The sequence below is a fragment of the Lissotriton helveticus genome, chromosome 1_1, assembly GCF_964261635.1.
Source record: "Lissotriton helveticus chromosome 1_1, aLisHel1.1, whole genome shotgun sequence".
Classification (NCBI taxonomy): Eukaryota; Metazoa; Chordata; class Amphibia; order Caudata; family Salamandridae; genus Lissotriton; species Lissotriton helveticus.
This window is the reverse complement of record NC_136057.1, coordinates 2,083,439,626-2,083,458,673: the sequence shown is the minus strand read 5'-3', so window position 1 is coordinate 2,083,458,673 and position 19,048 is coordinate 2,083,439,626. Positions and strand designations below refer to the sequence as shown.

Sequence of the window (19,048 nt, the reverse complement as noted above, 5' to 3'; positions counted from 1 at the left end):
AGAGCGGTGCACAAGCGCACACTTTCCAGGTGGATAATCCTGTGCATCAAGATTTGCTACTCCTTGGCGGGTAAGGACCCTCCTGAGGGTATTAGAGCACATTCAACTAGAGCAAAGTCTGCAACATTTGCTTTGTCTAGAGGTGTTCCTGTTGAGGACATTTGCAGAGCCGCGACTTGGGCCTCCCTCCACACTTTCGCGAAGCACTACTGCTTGGATACCGAGGTGAGGAGGGACGGTCACTTCGCGCGCTCTGTCCTCCAAGATTTCCTGGTATAGCAGAGCGGACACCCTCCTCCAGGAGTGGGGACTGCTGTGGGACTCTATTCACAAGGTGAGGAATCCACAAGGCAGATGTATCTATCAGAAGAACAAGTTACTTACCTTCGGTAAGGCTTTTTCTGGTAGATACAGTGTCTGCCTGTGGATTCCTCACATGCCCACCCGCCTCCCCGTTGTCCGCTCTGCTATACCTGGTTTTATGTATTTATATTTTCTGGTTTTTAATACCTTTGCTAAGCACTTTGTGTGCAGTTTTGATTTGTTTGTACTGTGTACACTGTATATATGTATATTTATTGTCGTTGGTCCGTCCGGGTGCCTCGAAGGCACGGATAAAAGGGCGGAACTGACGTCATCACGCCGACGTGGGTCTAATAAGGAGTCGGTGACGTCAGACGGAGTCGCGCGCGATGCCGGGCTCCGATGACGTCGTCCACGCCGGCGTGCTACGAAGAAAAATTCCAAACGTTGCTGACGCAAGGGGGATATTCACAAGGTGAGGAATCCACAGGCAGATACTGTATCTACCAGAAAAAGCGTTACCGAAGGTAAGTAACTTGTTCTTTAAGAAGTAGTTACTCAGTAGGAAATGCACTATAATAAATTATGAGACCTCTATTAGTTAAGGCACAGAAAAGTCTTTGTGAAACCAGAGAACCACAGAATTAAATCGTGGTTGGTGCAGTGGAGAATAGTGACCTGTGTATTTTTAGTGCATTGAGGTCACAACCTGTGACAGAAAGCACTGTGAATATGTAAGTCTTTATTTTGTAATTGCATTACACACAGTATGAGATAGACCACTACAAAATGCGCAAAATGTTTTACTATAAAATGGTGCTTCCATATATATGGACAACTTCCAGAATATAGGGGCTTATTTATAAGCCCCTTGCGCTGCAGGTGCGTCATTTTTTATGATGCTCTGGTTGCGCAGAGTGCAGACCCATATCTATGAAGCCACGCAAAGTCACTTTGTGTGGTTTTTCAGGGCCTCGTAGATATGGTGTAAGGCAACGCAGCTCAAGTCGATGCGTTGCTTTACACTGCATCAGGACCCTGGGGTGGGTTTTCCCTAGGGTTTTGACACATTCCCAGATTTACAAGGATCTGTAAACCTAAGGATGTGTCAAAACTGTAAGCTGCCCCTGGGGATGCATAACGAGGAGAAATATCTTCATTTCGCCTCAATTGTTTCCTCTTTCTATGTGTAGCACACATAGAAAGAGGAAAAAACCTCCATGGATTGTTTTTGCGCAGGAAGGCATGCCTTTGTGCACAAAAACAATCCTGCCAACAATGCAGACGCCCTTGCACCATGGTGCAAAGGTGCCTGCATTTGCGCGAGGCACCAAATTGTGCGCCGGCAGATAGGACAGGAGTGCACCTTATCTATAAATATAGTCCATTCCTGCTCTTTTGAATTGGCGTGTGGTAGCGCAGCAAAAATATTTGCGGGCTGCCTTCCACCATTTCATTGTAAATAATGCCAATAGCTTTTAGTAACATCCAGACCCTATGTAATGCAATTTTTTTTACATATGTGTCCCTTCAACACATTCTCAGGGATAGAAAGCACTATGTAAATACAAAGACAACTAAACACAAGCACTTCGCAGCTCTGCCACTCAAAAAGCTCCAAGTGAGTTGATCAATTAACTGCAACAGCACTCTCCTGTCCTAAGAAATCAAGCCAGGCAGACAGCTAAACACACCTTTCTGCCAGTGTGCTGCTGACCTGAAATACATGAAAATGTGCACAACGAGTTAATCTGCAAATTCTTTACATTTGCAGATTAACTCATTGTGCACATTTGCATTTCTTTCAGGCCAGCAACACACTGTTAGAAATGCATGATTAGCGGTCTGCCTAGCCACGATTTCCCTGCACAGGAAGGCATTTGAACTAATCGTCTGGGCCATTTTCTTTTTGCAAAGAAGTGCGCGACCCCCTTTCCATGCCTCCACGGCCCCCCTGGGGGTCGCGCCCCACAGATTGAAGACCTCTGGTCTAAGTCCATTCTTAAATATGTTAAGTGTAGAAAAGCCATAAAGAGTATATGGTCTGGGAGTTGGTCCTTACATGCTCCACAGATCCATAATAACTTTACTAAAAACTGGGAAGTTTGTTAGAAAACTTCTCAGCACATTAAACCCACATTGATGCCAGTGTGGGATTTAATGTAAAATGCACCCAGGGGGCATCTTAGAGATGTCCCTTGAAAATCCATTTTCCACCCCCACAAAAGTTTCTGGACCCCTGGGTGGAGAGCCTCCGCTCTCTGGGTCCAGAAACAAAGTACATCCTGGGCAGAGGTGTCATGCCTCCTCTCCCAGGATGGGCTCGGTCCACGAAAGGGGATGTCCCTGCATTTTGCTGCCCCCAGCATCTGGCGCCCACCAGTTCTGGCCCCCACTTTCAGCGGGAGAATCAGCAGGAAATCCAAGCTAGGAAGAGAGGTGTGCCCGCCTTTGCCAACCCCACCCTTCATTTGGGGGAGACGAGGTGAGGCACACATTTCACTCCCCTCCATCTTGAAGAAGAGGGGACTCAGCCAATTAGGAAGTGTCTCATGCCTCACCCACTGGATGGTAGATTAATAGGGGGCATGCCCACCTCAAGGAAGGGACCCATTGGTCACGACCTGCACACCCCTTTAATGCCCCTAAATCTAGTATTTAGGGGCGACTCTGAACTGTGTATCCTCAGATTCAAGGAAGAAAGAAAAAGGACCAAAGAGCTGTGCTGACCCAGGAAGGAGAAGAGGACACCAACTGCCTTGGCCCCAGCCATACTGGCCTGTCCCATCTATGCCCTGCTTACAGTGAGAACCCCAAATATAGGGGTTCCAGAGGAAAGGCGTATCTAGAAGGGGTACGCAATTATTGATTTGAAACCTTTGTGTTTAGAAAGTTCATCATATTTAATAAAGCAAAAACTGTCAATCAATAACACTATGCTACTGAATTAATTCACATATGCGGTACAAAGTTAACACAACCCCAATAGCAAAGGAAGGAGAAGATAAAGTGTGGGATGAAAAAGGAGTAAAAGTGATTCATAAGAAAAAACACAATTTCGTATTCAGAGACAAAAACACATTCATAATTAATATAGAAGAGGCTATATATTATTCACGTCAGAATTACAATACAACTAATACAAAAGTCATTCCACGGTCATATGTACATATTTAAATCATGGATAATGCCGGATGACAGAACAGGTAAAGCCGTCGACGTTTCGACCCCTATGTGGGAGGTTAACTTGAGCCCTTAGGCGGGGTCTTCATCAGGACAGAGAAGGTAGTGACGGGGCCAGATAATTCATGGTGTATCGGGCCAGCCGGCTCCGAGAATCAAGAATCAAAGAAGACCAACTTCTATGTGGTCTGTTGCTAGTGGTCAAGGCCAGATGTGGGCTTATATTGAAAGCTGGGATCAGTCCGAAAATGCAGGGGGAAGATTGTAGCTTCAGCGTTGCTTTCAATTTATCGGGCAGTCACGTGGGATGTCAATTTCACTTGCTAGTTCTGGGCGTTAGTACAGGGCGTCTTTCTTTAAGCTTCCAATAGGTCAGCCAAGGGCGTCGAATTTCCCAATTGATCGCCTCAGACCATTCCCATTAGACGTGCTTCATTTTAAGTTCAGTGTCTGCAGAATGGGAAAAGTAGCCGCAGCCGCGGTCTGTCCTCTCACCAGTACTCGCTTCTCGATGTAAGCGAAGTGGATGTATTTCCGCATTACAGCTCGTCCAATGCGGAAGTACATCCACTTCGCTTACATCGAGAAGCGATCAATTGGGAAAGCAACGCTGAAGCTACAATCTTCCGTGTGTGTTACCTTTGTACCGCATATGTGAATTAATTCAGTAGCATAGTGTTATTGATTGACAGTTTTTGCTTTATTAAATATGATGAACTTTCTAAACACAAAGGTTTCAAATCAATAATTGCGTACCCCTTCTAGATACGCCTTTCCTCTGAAACCCCTATATATGTATTACTTAGCACCCAGGTCCCAGTGACGCTTTGGGTAAACCCCTCTTTGGTAACATACAGTGAGAATCCCGGCAAGTCCAACAGCCAGCAATCCCTAGAGCCCGGAGGACCTGCCCTGCAACCTTCCTATAGACTCTATCTCCTGTGTGCCCCGGACTTGCTCAAACCAAAGACTCACCTCCAGTATCCAGATGCTGTCGACTCCGCGATTCTGCATCACTCTGCACCCGACGCCACGGCCCGAGTTCAAGTGGCCCAATACCCAAGAAGGTCTCTTCAGCGATCCTGATCTGGTGAACTCCGATCTCCCTGCAGCCTCAACCTGAAGGGTCCCCCGACCACGACAGGAGCAGGTAAGAAAACCTAACTCCAGAAGATACCCCTGCACCCGACGCCTCACGGTCTTGGGTGGCCCAATCGATGGTGTCCAGGCATCCCCCCAGATTCCAACTTACCTCTGCAGCCGTTGGTCACCTTCAGGAAGTCACCCTGCCTGAGCCTGCAACATCTTTCTGAACCCAAAGGTCTCCATTGGAAAGCAGAGGGTCCCCGACATGCATTTTGCAGAGTGCCACTGGTGGTGCATCTCCTGTGCTGGTCATTTGCCCCTGCAGTGCTGACCTTAAACCTAGGAGTTTTGCTCCCACACCTGACCCAAATGCCCCCTCAGCCCCATTGTTTAACAATGGGCCCCTGCACTCTGTACCCAGCTGCCCCAGTGCCGCTGGTTGTGCAACTCGAGTGCCCATCTAGACCTTGGGAAACCTTGGTCCTAACCCCCGAAACTCACCCTCATAAGTTGTGTACTTACCTGAGAAGCCACTACCACATTTTCCCCATAGCAACCCATGTAAAGATATTTTTAGTCTAAAAAATTGTGTGTAACTGTGTTGTATGAAGAAAAAAGAAATCCTACGGTGTGGTATCTAGGCATACCACTCCAGTACTGAAAGTAATCCAAAAGTATTCCAAAAGTAATTACTGTGTAATTTATACTGATTTCAAAGCATTTACAAACCTGTAACAATTGTAATTCCAAGCACAATTGCATTTCCTTAAACAGTCTTGCATTTGAAAATATATCTCACCTACTTGTACTGACTCCTGCTTGGTTTAAAAATAAAACATAAGTAAACCTTTTTTATACTTACCTAATTGGTCTGAATTCCGTCTCTGAGTAGGAGTGGGCGTAATTTGCATAATTGCACTACGCAAATCTCCGCGAACTGTAAAAAATGTCCGCGAACACGCAATAATTCCGCGAACACGCGGAATTGCTTGTTCGCGATGCTTTTTCCCTGTTCGCAATTGCTGTTTGTGTGCTCGGGGGGAAATATCTTGCGAACACACATTATGAGAACGCGAACAAGCAAGTAGTCGCGTAACGCTGAAATTTGGGTAATTTTGCGTTCTCCGCGGAACGCGAAATTACCAAATTCCGCAAGCGGAACCGAATTTACCGCCCAGGCCTATCTCTGAGTGTGTGTATCAGTCCTTGATTGAGTGAATACAATAAATGATTAACACACCCCCTGGATAAGCCTAACTGCTCACCCACACTACCACAAAGAGAGCTGTTGGTGCTTACTTAGTTTAGCCACTTTGGGGACTCCCTGGACTCTGTGCACACTATATCTCATTTTGGTATAGTATATACAGAGCCAGCTTCCTACAGAGGTCATGTCTTTAAGGAAGAAAAGTTTTAAAATGGGTGGTTCCTGTCATCGTGCCATGTCGGTTACCGACCCACATCTAGTGTGTCTGTGGTGTCTCGAGCACGACCACGACTCCAATTCATGCTCGTACTGCCGGGCCATCGCATCGAAGGCTTTGAGGGGGCGGTCACTGAAGCTGCTAGGGGCCTTGCAGGCAAAGTCGTATTGCGCGACCCCCAGGAGGTCCCGGAACGGTCAGGAGCCCCCAGTATTCTTCCTCCAACTCCAGGTCATAAGGACACTCTGGGGCAAGGAGGAGAAGCATAAAAAGTATAAGAAGTTGAAGCGTGCTTTGACTTTCCTTCATCCGTTGGCTGACGCAACGAAGGAGCATAATAATTCGAGCCTGAGGCCCCCCCCCTCAAATGAAAGAATTTTACAAGGCCATGCATGGCGTATTTGAACAGACCAACTCCAGTGGCGTGCCTTCGGGTTTGGAGGGGACCCTATCAGGTTCTACTTCGATGGCTCGAGCCTTGGCTCCAATGGGAACCCGAGGATCCGATTACGGATCTGGACTGGCATTGGTCATGCTACAGTAATCTCCCCCAACGCCGGCCCAGACAACAATACTTCTGGGGGCCGACCGGCTGTGCCAGCCTCATATACTTTGACAAATCTGACATGGAGCGGGAACGGCTTCGGTCAAAGCTGATTCTGGCGTCACTAAGAGCCATGGGTCCTAGGGTGGTGCCTGAGCCATAGTACGAAGGGCTAGGCTTTGGGGATGAATCAGGGGGGTCACTGGATCCTTTACAATACCAGTTGGAAGGCCAGGAAATGGACTGGTGTGAGTAACACACCAGGATGCCAGTGGTCTAGATGCACCCCCTGACACTGGTATGCTTTCTCCCCCTACTGTGGTTACAGAGGAGAGAGCATCTTATTCCATTGTGGTGAAGAGGAAAGCTGTGGTCCTGGATCTCCAGTTACCCTCGGTGGCAGTCAAGACCTACATCTTGACAGAAGGGCTGCAGCCAGGAGCTTCATCTTCAGAACCCTTGCTCCCTTTTAATGAAGCACTGAGCGATGTCCTATGGGGAACCTGGTCCAAGCCATGTACAGGGGCTACTGTAAGCAGGAAAATTGCCCACCACCCCCAACTGGGGACCTACATTTTCTTACTCAACACCGTACCCTGAGGGCTTGGTAGTCCAGGCCTCTATGTCACAAGGCGCGTTCCCTGCTGCACCTCCAGATAGGGAATCCAAGAGGCTGGACAGCTTGGGGAAAATGTGAGGTTATGTACATGGTCCGTCGGGGTGGGGGGGGGGGTCTCCGAGGGCAGGGGGCCACCATGTGTCGTCCCATGGGGAGGGGGAGAGCCAAGGATGAGGATGTCTATTTTCTCAGAGTTATTTCAGGCAGCTCTTCTTTATCCAGGTAGCAACAGCTCTCATCCCTTCTTGAAAGTTGTGCCTGGTGATGTTGGGTTCCTTGGTGAGGGAGAGGATGGGCTGGGTGTCGTCGGCATAGGAGACGATGTTGAGGCCACGGGTTCTGAAGATGGTTGCGAGGAGGGCCATGTAGATGTTGAAGAGGATGGGGCTGAGGGAGGATCCCTGGGGTACTTCACACCTGGTCTCTGTTGGCTCCGAGAGGTAGGGTGCGAGTCTGACTCGTTGAATTCTGCCTGTTTGAAATGAAAGTATCCAGTTGAGGGCGGATGCCGGTGTCGTGGAGTCTGGTGGCTAATGTGTGGTGGGAGATGATGTCGAAGGGAGCTGAGAGGTCCAGGAGGATGAGGGCTGCCATTTGACCCTTTTTGAGGAGGGAACGGATGTTGTCAGTGGCAGCGAGTAGGGCGGTCTCGCTGCTGTGGTTGCTGCGGAATCTGTATTGGGAGATGTCCAGGGCGTTGTTGGCCTTGATGAAGTTTGCTAGCTGGGTGTTGACGGCCTTTTTGGTGACCTTGGCTGCAAATGTAAGCAGGGAGGTGGGCCTGAAGTTCTTGTGGTCCATCAGGTCTGGAAAGGTTTTCTTTAGGAGGTGGTTGACTGTGGCATGTTTCAGTTGTCAGGGGAATTGGCGGTCTCGAGGGAGCAGTTGATCGTCTGACGTAGTTCAGGTGCGATGGCCGTGTCCACTCTGTGGAAGATGTGGGGAGGACAGGGGTATGAGTGTGCTCCAGAGTGGATGGTCTTCATGGTCTTTAAGGTGTCTTATATCGTGAGTGGGGTCCAAGTGAGCAGGGTCTGTTGGGTGGCGTTGCTGGAGGTGGAGGCTGCATCTATGTGGAGGTCTTGGTTGTCTAAGTTGTCGTAGAGCGTCTTAATCTTAAGGTGAAAAAAGGTATTTTGCAAAAGTTTTGGGAGGTTGGGATGTCTGTTATTTCGCTGCCGGGTTTGGCAAATTCCTGGATGATGGAAAAGAGTTCTTTGGAGTTGTGGGCATTGGTGAGGATTCTCCCTTGGAGGAAGTTCTTCTTTGTGGATTTGATGAGTTGGAGGTGTGCTGTGGTGGCTGTTCTGTAGGCGGTGCGTTCCTCCATGTCTTTTCCAGTCGTCGAAAGTAGCAATTGGATTCTTAGGCTTCAGGGGTGGACCAGCATGCTTTCTTGCTGTGTCGTCGTGTAGCTTTTTTTGAGTGGGGCTAGTGTGTTGTCGCAGTTTGTGATCCAGCAGTGGAGGTTCTGTGCCGCGGTTTTGGCATCTGTCGTACAGTGGGTTTTCTGAAGGAGAAGTACATGCAGTGGTGGTCAGTCCAAAGAAGTTCCGTGGTGTGGCTGTAGGAAATGATGTTTCCTTCTGTGAAGAAGAGGTTGAATGTGTGCCCCACTGTGTGCGTGGGGACGGTGACAAGTAGTTTCTGTCCTATGTTGGCGAGGTTCTCTAGGAACGTGGTGGTGTTGGGGTTGTCGTGGTTGTCCAGGTGGAAGGTTAGGTCTCCAAGTAGGATATAGTCTGTGGAGGCGAGGGTGTGGGGTGAGATAAGGTTGGCATAGGTGTCAGTGAATGGCCAAGCTTCCTGTAGATAAGGGTTCCGCGAAGAGTCGTTTTGGGGTTGGTCTGGAGCTTGAAGTGGAGATGCTCCATGAGAATAGTAGTGTCGTCTGGGCCAGTGGTTGTCATGCGGATGGAGCTTTTGTGGATGATAGCGATGCCTCCTCCTGGGCGGGTGGGGAAGTCTTTTCACAGGATCTGGTATCCGTCAGGAATGGCAGTGGTGCCGCCGGGCGCTGAGTTGGCGTTGAACAGGGTTTCTGTGAGAAAAGCGACATCGGGCACCTGGGTGTTGAGGAGGTCCCGGATTTCTATGGTGTGCTTGTGTAGGGAGCACACATTGAGGAGGATGCAGTTGAGTGGCTTCTGGGCGGTGATGTGTGGTAGGCTGGGATGCTGCTGGGGTCCAGCTGTGGGTGAAGGGTCAGCGGCAGTGTCAACAGGAGATCGGGCCTTGTGTGTTGCTCCGCGTCAAAAAGCTGGCATTTGCTCTGTGTCCAGTGTTGAGAGCATGGAGGGTGCTGGAGTCGTAGTGGAAGTGAGTCAGAGGGCCAGGGTCCCTGGCGCTGGTCGCAATCGGTTCACGGATGGTCGCAGACGAGCTTGCCTTTAGCGCACCCGTGGCGCGGCCACCATTAAGTAGGGGTCGGGGAGGTGGGAGCGGGAAGCACACCCTGGAGGAGGGAGGGGACATGGGGCCAGCAGCAGCAGGTAGCGCAAAAGTAGACTGAAGACCAAAAGAAAAGAAGGAACAGAAAGAAAAAAGAGAGCAGGGAGAGAAAAGAGAGCAGAGAGAGAAAAGGGAGCAGAGAGAGCAAAAGAGAGAAAAGAGGACAGTGAAAAAAGCCAAGTGATTCGAACCAGCAGAGTGCTCTCTCATTGGACCATCAGGGATGAGGCATAGGCAGGAGCCAGTGGGTGGAGAAGGACCTCGAACCATTGGCAAAACGCAGAGCTCAGAGTTCACAGGGCAGCACTTACTGGTGGAGCTGTGCAGGGGAGAGCAGGCACAATAACCAGGTCTGCGTTGCGGTCGTTAAACACTGCATGCTTATTGGGCCGCTACTCCCACACTCTGTGGGACATGGTTGCGCAAGTGCTGCCACAAGTCCCGAAGGAGGCCTGGGCCATAAACTTCCAAGCAGTGAAAGATGTGAGAGATGTAGCAAAATTTACCATCTAGTGTGGTTTGGATACGACCAGCTCACTGGGCAGAGCGGTTTCGATGCTGGTGGCTTTTTAACTCCTTTGCTGGGAATATCTGGCTTTTCAGGGGATGTCCAGGCTTCCCTTATGGACATGCCCTTTGATGGAAACTGTCTCTTTGGAGACTGTAGCACTTTAAGGACTCACAAGCTCCAGCCAAGTCCTTGGGCCTCTCAGCTGCCCCCGTCAACCACAGTCTGCCCCTTTTGTGGCTATGGAAGCGTTTTTAACCACACCAACCCTACTCCAGCCACTGCCCCACGCCACCTTCCCAGGCTGTGCAGGGGCCAGGTTGTGGTTCATACCGACACCATGGGTCAGGTGGCCAGAGGTTTTCCACAACCACCACTCGCCCCACAGCTGCAGCCTCTAAGCCCTCCTAGTCTTGCCCTACAAGATCATAGGCATCCAGTTGGTGACAGAATAAGCCAGCATCCCCTCCACTGCCAGTCCATAGCATTAGACAGGTGGGTTTTACAGATCATTGAAAGGGGATACTTCCTTCCCTTTTATTCCTCCCTCCCCTTTTGTCTCCATCCCACAATCGGCTGACGGAGCATCAAATGCCCGTGCTCTACAAGGAAGTCACTGCTCTCTTGGCCAAGGGAGCCATAGAGAGGGGTCCAGTGTCAGAAGTAGGCAGAGACTGCTCTTCCCTCTATTTTCTGATTCCCAAAAAGAACAAGGGGGTTTGCACTATCTTGGATCTGAGAACCCTCAACCTGTTCCTCAAAAAAGGTGAAGTTCAACATGCTGACTTTGGTTCAGGTATTGTCTGCCTTGGACCCAATAGACTGGATGGTACCGCTGGACTTGCAGGGCATCTATAACCATATTCATTACCTGCCTGTGCATTGGTGTTACCTGCGATTTACAGGAGCCACGAGCATTACCATTGGCCTTCAAGTTTTCACCAAGGTGATGGTGATGGTTGCAGCTCTTCTGCAGGGATCAGGGGTGTGTGCCAGTCTTCCCCTATCTCGACTACTGACTACTGAAGGCAGGCTCGCCTCAGGCTATCATCTCCCATCTCCAGACTACAGCGGACCGTATGCATTTGCTGGGGTTCAATGTCAACGTGCAAAACTCACACCTGACTCCCTCACAGATGCTCCCTTTCATTGGAGCTGTTCTGGACACAGTGCGGTTTCGAGCTTATCCTCCCAATCAGGAAGTCAGGGATATTCAGACTATGATACCAATGTTTCACACTCTATCCTGGATTTCGGTGCAAATGACTCTGAAGCTGATGGGCCTCAAGTCTTGCTGCATCCTACTAGTAACACATGCCAGATGGCATATGTGGGTTCTGCAATGGGGTCTGAATTTCCACTGGGTGCAGCACCAGGGGAATCTCTCAGACATTATCCAGATCTTGGAGGGAACTGAAAAAGACCTGCTAAAGAACTGCGGTTGGGTCAGAGGCAAAACTCTCTCCCTTCCCCAACCAGACCTCACAATAGTGACAGATGCGTTACTTCTGGAGTGAGTTGGAGTTCAGAGGACTCCGGTCTTTGGTGGAATCTAGACTCCACATCAGCATGCTGGAGCTCTGAGCGATCCGACTGGAACTAAAAGTCTTCCTACCCTCCATCAAGCGAAGGCATGTCCAAGTGTTTACAGACAACACCACCGCCATGTGGTACTGCAACAAACAAGGTAGGGTGTGGTTGTGGACCCTTTGTCAAGAGGCCCTGTATCTCTGGAAATGTATGGAACAGCAGGGCATATACCTGGTGGTTCAACACCTGGCAAGTTCCCTGAATGAGAGGGTGGACAAACTCAGCCATCGTTTCCTACCGGATCACGAATGGTATCTCCATCTGGAGGTGACGCGAGGTCTCTTTCAGCAGTGGAGAGAGCCTTGGTTAGATCTGTTCTCCTCAGCTGAGAATGCAAAATGTCAGCAGTTTTGAGCGCTGGCGTTTCCAAAGCAGCTCTTGCTCAAAGACGCTTTTCATCTTGAGTGGAGCTCAGGCCTCTTGTATACCTTTACAGCCATGCCACTCCTCCCAGAGTTCTCAAGAAGATCAGGAACGACCGGGTCCAGTTCAACCTTGTGGCTCTAGACTGGGCACAGAGAATCTGGTATCCTGAGCTTCTGAACATGAGCATCGATACTCCGATCAGGCTCCCTCTTCGGGAGGATCTTCGGTTGCAGGGGACTTTTTAGTTTAGAAATTGTCTGCAGTCCACCACCAGGGATGGTTTCGCTTGGATATCTATTCAAAGGTAAGGAATCTGTGGCTAAATGTCTCTATTGGATGAACTGAACTTACCTTCAGTAACGCATTATCTAGTAGAGAGAAGATCTAGCCGCATATTCCTTACCAACTCACCCATCCTCCCCACTCTGAGGACAAGCTTCTAGAGTTAAGACTGATCCCTTTCAGGGCCCTAGTTTGAACACACCATTGTCAGTGCACTTCATGGCTCCGCTCTTCTGGCACAGAAAATCATGAAAAGTAACTGACATCAGTTGGCACCTACATAGGTGACATGGATGTCACTTCAGCACAGACGATGCCACGTGGAGCCAACCAACACGACCTACCATTGCGTAGGAGTGTTCTTGGGAAAAAATATTTCGGATCTAGTCTGACGCCTAAGAAACTCAAAGGTAAGAAAAATGCAGCTAGATCTTGTATTTTTTTTTAATTTTTTTATTTTTTATAATGTGTTACCAAAGGTAAGTAACTTGTTTGTCAAGAGCTAGGATACTACAAAACACACAATACGCATTAGTGCTCCCAGCCACGTCCATCCATTATGTGTGGAGGTTAGCATCTCAGATTTCTTCAGGGAATGGGAAATAATCACCTCCTTCAATACTGGCCAATTGTACAAAGGCCCATATCTAACTCTCCAGTGCTAGAGAGAAACATCTTCATTTGCCAAAGTTACACTAGGAAATCCTAGCTCTGCTCTTAAACGCCCTCTGAAGCATGTCTTCCATAAACAATACAACAAATTATTTTATTCCATGTTTGTGTTCCTGTTATAGAAAAAATGGTGACCTTGAGACCTATCCTGGTTTCAGGAAGCTAAATCAATTCTTCAAAAGGATCAATCACTCAGAGTGAATACCATTAAGGAAGCCATCACTCTAATGGAAGAAGGGGACTCTATGAGATCATTAGATCTTCAAAGCGTGTCTCTCGATGAACCTACTGAACTTAAACACTGGTTTGCACTACCAGTTCAAAGCTTTTCCGTTTTGCTTCATCACATGGAATTTTCACCAGATGTCTAGCTTCACTACTAGTGCATATGAGGCACCAAGGACATAAATGTTTTCTTTTCTGGACAAATGATAACTCAAGACTAGCCCCTAGATTCATCAATGTCCCGTTTTGCGAGTCCTTAATAGCGATTATTAAGGAATCGCTATTAAAGACTCGCAAAACGGGATTCATGTAGAAATCGCAAATAAAATTGCGATTTCTACATGTTCCTTAAGGCCCATAGGAATGAATGGGGAGTTATTCCTTATTTGCGATTAGCAATTTGATAATTGCAAATAAGGATGCGATTTCAATCGATTTCAAGGGTGCCAGGGGTGTCCAAAGGACACTGTAGCACCCCTGAAATGAAAATTTAGACTGATGTTGCGCACACGCATGTCCAAAGGACATGTGTGTGTGTAACATACAACTTAGAAAAATGCACTAAAGTGCATTTTTCTAAGTTTTCGCTATTTACCACGAAGTCAGACTTCGCGGTAAATAGCGGCCAAAAATAGCGAATTCGCAATTCAGAAATGGATCATGCATAGCATTTAAGGAATCTCTAATTGAGATTCCTTAAATGCGATCGCAATTTGAAAAATCGCAATTATTTGCGATTTTTCAAATTGCGAGTACATGAACCTTTGATGAATCTCAAATGCCATTTTTGCGGGCACAAACGGCCGAATTTTGCGATTCGCACCGTTTGCGCTCGCAAAAATGCTTGATGAATCTACCTGTAGGTCACTACATCAAGCAAAATGGTGCACAGATGCCTGCATGCCAATTTTCAAGGGCCTGTGTCCTACTCTGAGTGACAACAAGTTAATTCTAATACCCTCTTGAAGTACTAAGATATAGACCAGTGAAAGGCTTTCCAGTTGTTTCCAGTTGTGACTTTTTACAGCAAGAATTGGATCTGCAGTGAATCAAGCATCAAGATAGTAGGATAACATGGTTAGAATTTCACACCACCTAAATAAAGGATGCCCTGTTGTAAAGGTGCATGCCCCTGAATCTGATGGTGCGTCATCCTTTCCTTCATCTGCAGCCAGGATACATCATGACAACAGATGCATCATGGGAATATTGTGTGTTGATTGCCAGGAGGGATAAAACAAATGTCTTTGGCCATGGGATGGCAAGAAGCAACACCTGATGTGCTTTAGCTCAAGGCCATCTCATTAAATCTCACAGTCTTCCATCCCAGACATTTAGTGCTAAGAACAGGCAAGGCTACATCAATGTATTGTATAAGCAAACCTGGAAACACCTTGTAAATTATTAGGTATTCAGTGTCACCCAGTCATGATCTTTAGGAATGACTCCCTATGTTGTACGTACATACTGTGCATCTCCCAACAGTATTTTGCAGTCAGTGGTATTATGCGTCCAAATCCTGTCCCTATAGTTGTATGTTTTATTCTTGTTCTTTTACGTATTCACTGGTATTTATTAATTTATATAAGGTGGACAACCAACCCTGCTTAACTATACATACTGTCAGTAGCTCTTCAAAATCGAAGAGTTGCCTTGGCCAGGTTATTTTAATCACTAGCCTCAGGAAGCAGTAGAAGCAGGGGTGTGTGTGTGTTGATATCAGAATCTCTATATTTCTGATAGGCCAAATACACTGTGTGCTTTCCTCAAATTATCTAATCATCCCATTTGGGAACATCTTTGATATTATTCAGTAGTCCGAGCCCTTAATTTCTTGAAGGAATAACCCTCCCCTCTGGAGTAAACTCAAACAATAGAGTGGTTCTATTATGGCCATATTCCAACTATATAAGGTACCCCACATGGTCCTTGTAGGCCCAGAGTTTGTCAGATATTCTTTTGGACAATTAGCTGATCTGATAATCTGAAAATGGGCTGCTGTGTACGCGTTTAAAACATCTGGTAACCCAGAACCTTCTTCTTACATTGTAGCTTCCCCAAGACCCTCGGGGTATCCTCCTCGTACTTATTTATGGTAAGAAGGAATTACAGAATCTAATTCAAAGGCCAATTTTAGAGTATCTTGTTGCAAATGGGGCTATTGTAAGACGCAGTGTAAAAATGAGAACTAAACATCATGCCTATGGGATTCACGGGCACACTTCCTAAAGGATATCTCAAAATTGTTGTGTGGTATGCTTATTTAGCAGCTAAAATAGAGAATAACAGCCCTCTGTAAGGAAATTTCATTTTGTTAACACTCCCATTCCAATGTACTTAGCGAAGCCGTGTTAATCTTGATAATCTATTATATGCTGTTCTCCTTTCTTTTTCTCCAGGAGGGTATCGCACCACACAAAACGAAAGACCAAATTGAAGACGAGTTGAAAAAGGAATATGACGCCTATGTGGAGCTCGAGAAAACCACACTGGCAGGAATATTGAGCGCAAATCCCCAGACATAACTTTTCTAGAATTAGTTCCAATAATAGAGAAAATTCATTGTTGTAGATCATTAGTTATTTTCTTTCAGTTGTCTATGAGACAATCAACTCTAATTTTTCGGACCCTTGCCCATTTCATATGTTCAAGATACTGATTCTGTGAAGGCATGAGAATCACATTTTTTGTGTTTAAACAGTCTGTGGTGAGCTCTAACACTGTTTTTATCTGAAAAATGGTTGAAAACAGTTTTTTTTCATATATCATATAGTAACTGGGGTTGCCTGTATTTCCACTATTGTACGTTACATTGCTTCCTGGTACAGATGAACAGGAATACTTCTGTTGTCAGTTCAGGGCCCGTATTATGTATCAGGTGAACTATCCATGTTTGTGCCACAGCGCACCTTTAAACAGGTGCGCTGGGCGTAAAATGAACAGTGCACTGAATTACAATAAATGCGGTGCCTTCAAGCGAGCTGCATACTCTGGTGCATTAGGGCACCAACCTGCACTTTAGAGAGGGGACAGAGATCCTCTTGCTAATGGGTATATGGAATGACTGCACCCGCTTGCAGGAGGGATGTCTTGGGGTCCATGGGACCCCTTCGTCCCCTCCAGAGGGCTACCCTCGTGTGCACTGACATCTTTTTGTGGTGTGCTGTCAGGGTGCCTTTGCGCCCACTTCCATAATATGGCGTGGGTGCTGAGGATAAGAGATTCCCTCATTTGCATGAAGCCATGCACCCTTGCAAATGAGGCATGCCCTCTCGAAATAGCCAGGCGCAGCCTGTGCAGGGAAGGGTGGTGGGGCGGGTGGTCGACAGATGACAACCAGGTACTCTTAAATTGACAAAACCAAAAAACCAAGTACCTTGCACTCACCGCATCGGTGATGCGGCGAGCGCAAAGTAAGTGGTTGAAATTTTTTTTAATTTAAGTTTACCTCGTCGTCAGTTGATACACTCTCCACCCCACCACTCTTACCTGCACGGGCCACGCCTGGAAATAGCGCTGGCACTACATGTATACCAGCGCTATAAGTATTACAGAAGGGGCCACACAAGCTTCTGCAGCTCCTTCTGTAATACCAAAGTGTCTAGGTGGAGCACATGCCCTTTGCGTCCCAGTGCAATTCGTATAATATGGCACCTGGTCTCACTTTATTGCCACTTCGCTGCACACATTGAGTATGGTGTTACAACTTTTACATGACAATTGGCAATACTTTGTAGAGATTGCAATACATTGGATCACGGATGTCAAGTGACCAGAATGATGGTGGTTGATATAGCGGCATCACACATCTTTGATCAAAACCGATGATGCCATCCATTACACCTGTCTTTATCCCCCCATACACACAACACACTAACTTTAATTACTGGTTGGCTAGGATAAGGGCGAGGTGTAGAAAAGTCTGAAATTAAGCTACTTTCTCTTTCCGCCACTCAATTGTGAGGCAGTGAAGAATAGTGCCAAGGGTTCCAAATTGGAAGAGTGGCTTAGCAACTACTACATGTGGTTACTCCTAATTGATATAATTTGATTTGATGGTTAGAACAATCTCACACTTGCCTCTATCATTTTGACAGTAGATGTGCAATCGAAGACTGTAAATCTCTTATCAAACACCTTACCTCCACGGCGAACATACAGTGTTGTGTAAAATGCATTTTTTATTTTTTGCTTTCCTGTTGTACTTACTGTCCTGTAAGATCTCAGCATTTGAGATTTTTAGCAGCTTACAGCATTGATAATTGAACATCAGTTGTTAGGTATTTAACAACTAGGTGTCCAGCACCGCTTCATATAAGTTGTTGTGGGCAATACACATTTGAATGTGTATCCCATGCAAACCATGGTTGTTAGATTGTTAGCATTAGCATTTAATGATTTCAACATTTTGAGTATCTCAGCGGGTAAGAATTGATCTACTTTTCAGTTCAAAGAATGATATAACATTATTATCCATGGCACCAATAGGTGGCCTAATTGTTTATGTAGTTGTTCAGGCTGAATTACCAGTACCAGTTATTTTGAAAAAGTGATTTAATTTTTCAAAAGTTGTTTAATACAATTTAATGTAAAATCCAAATAAATATTTATGCAATCTAGCAGAGTTTTGTTTTTCTGCTGTGCTGTGCTTCCCTTCCCTGTGCATCACATATGGAAAGGTACATTTTTGAGAGTGTTAAGCAGAGTAAACAAAAGAGGAAATGAGTTGAAAGGCTGTTAATTTCCTATCAACATGTCATCTAACCAGGTCTTCTTATGGTGATAAGGTGAAGATTTCACCAATCTATGATCTATTGACTGCTTGAACTGTACATGCCAGCAATGAAACCTACTGAATCATGTGGAAACTAGGTGGCTTAATGCCAAAAGTCACTAGCAACATTTTCGAGCCATCACTTGAGAAGGATAAAGTGTAAGATCGATTGAGAGTGACTGCTGGACTTATTTGTAAGAAGTCAAACAAGGACTCATAGTCATTTCTGTTTATTAAGCCTGGTTTGAATTCTGGATAAAAGAAACAGTGGCAAAGTGTATCAATCTCGTCAGTGAAACCTATTCACTTTTGAATTGTTTTTATTTTTGGCTTTGATAGCTACTCCAAATGCATGTGTACCCACTGCGGCAATCTTGGAACAGATTTTAAAACATTGCAGTATGTATTAAAAGAAGCCCGATGCAGGCATGCACACATCCAGACTGACTATACTGGATTGCATCTTGTAATTTTTTAACAAATGCCATGAGAAATGGCTGCTGTGGATGTGTGCACATCGCTGTTGTTAGATATTGAGGTTTCTGGTTGACAGAGTATGCACCCTGTCCAAGCAGGAGCCACCGTCCTAGTCAGGGTAAGTCAGATACACAACCTAAGTTAACCTTTGCTCACCCTCTTGGTTGCTTGGCACCGTGCAACTCTTAAATTACAGTAACACAGTGAAAACACCACAAAAAGACTCCACACCTGTTTCCAAAAATTTAGAATATTTATCTGAGTGAAACAAGACCAAAACAAAATAAAATCCAATCAGTGGAATTCAAGATATACATTTTTAAAGATTAAATCCAAAATCAGTGCTTAGAAGTCAATAGCGCTAAAAGGTTACTTGAGGTCACGCTAGACCGAGGTAAATCCAAAGTGCAGGCCGACTGCGATGGAGGACTAAAAACGTGATTTGTGTGGAGCAAGCGTCAGTGTTGAGGACTCCCTGCGTCAGTTCCAATTCACGTAGTCTCGTCAATGCCTTGGAGTCGAGCATTGCAGTCGGTGTTGAAGG

General features: G+C 46.5%; 1 protein-coding gene across 1 annotated transcript in view; it reads left to right on the top strand.

Moving 5' to 3' along the window:
• DNAI3 (dynein axonemal intermediate chain 3) overlaps positions 1–17,872 on the top strand; it is a 1,062,540-nt gene extending 1,044,668 nt beyond the window's left edge. The window contains exon 23 of the mRNA XM_078645562.1: positions 15,653–17,872. Within this exon, the coding sequence (XP_078501688.1) occupies positions 15,653–15,778 (126 nt within the window). The 3' untranslated portion in view covers positions 15,779–17,872. The remainder of the gene's footprint in view (positions 1–15,652) is intronic.
• Positions 17,873–19,048: the final 1,176 nt, after the last annotated feature.